We start from the raw sequence: 693 nt of genomic DNA, 5'->3' as shown, positions 1-693 counted from the left end.
CGCACCAAGCCCGCTCTAAGTTGTGTGCTCTAAACAGATGTTTGCTTGTTTGGCCATTACTGCAGTGATTTAGGAGCTACAGTCCTGCAAAAGTAGGCTAAAATCACTTTTTAGCCTTGTTCACTGGACAATCATACATGCTGCAGCCATACTCATAGAGGGTGGGAAAATTACATGCTTCTGATTTTTCCCTCGAGCAGCTGACTGTTCGTGGTCCAGTTTGGAGTGTGAAGCTCTCGTCGGCATTGGGTTAATCTGACTGTATTATTAATATACTTATCATTACTTACTTTAAATGGCCAACAAATCTCTTCCTGGCAAGAATTTCTTCGTGTATCAGTTGTGAAGATATGGGCCCCTGCAAAAATAGAAAGTAGTTAAGAATTAGGAAGTACATACAAATACCTATCTTCATCAAGCTACCAGAGGTAAATTTATGTATCTCCTTTTTTGTCTTTGAATACAAAGACCTTTCTTACAGATATCAATTATCTCTGATGATTACATACCTCTATTTTCCTATTGGTTAAAAAATGGTTAGATTCATATTAAGTACTTATCTTTGATCTCTATATTTCCAAAGACCAAACTTTAAAGTAAAAACAATACAAAAAGTAATAATAATAAATCAGTAACATGCTTCCTGTACTACATTAATCCATTATTACAGTGAAGATGCATGGCTCAATATGA

At 35.6% G+C, this 693-nt stretch overlaps 1 protein-coding gene across 2 annotated transcripts in view; it reads right to left on the bottom strand.

The window, feature by feature from the left end:
* Positions 1 to 693, bottom strand: part of LOC119589207 (eukaryotic translation initiation factor 4 gamma 1-like) — a 20,489-nt gene that overhangs the window by 13,041 nt on the left and 6,755 nt on the right. For both annotated transcript variants that reach the window (XM_037937807.1, XM_037937806.1), the window contains exon 5: positions 291 to 358. In XM_037937807.1, the coding sequence (XP_037793735.1) occupies positions 291 to 358 (68 nt within the window). The remainder of the gene's footprint in view (positions 1 to 290; positions 359 to 693) is intronic.

Source organism: Penaeus monodon, chromosome 25, assembly GCF_015228065.2.
Source record: "Penaeus monodon isolate SGIC_2016 chromosome 25, NSTDA_Pmon_1, whole genome shotgun sequence".
Taxonomy (NCBI): Eukaryota; Metazoa; Arthropoda; class Malacostraca; order Decapoda; family Penaeidae; genus Penaeus; species Penaeus monodon.
Note: the sequence above shows the minus strand (reverse complement) of the source record. Positions and strands in the feature narration are given on the sequence as shown.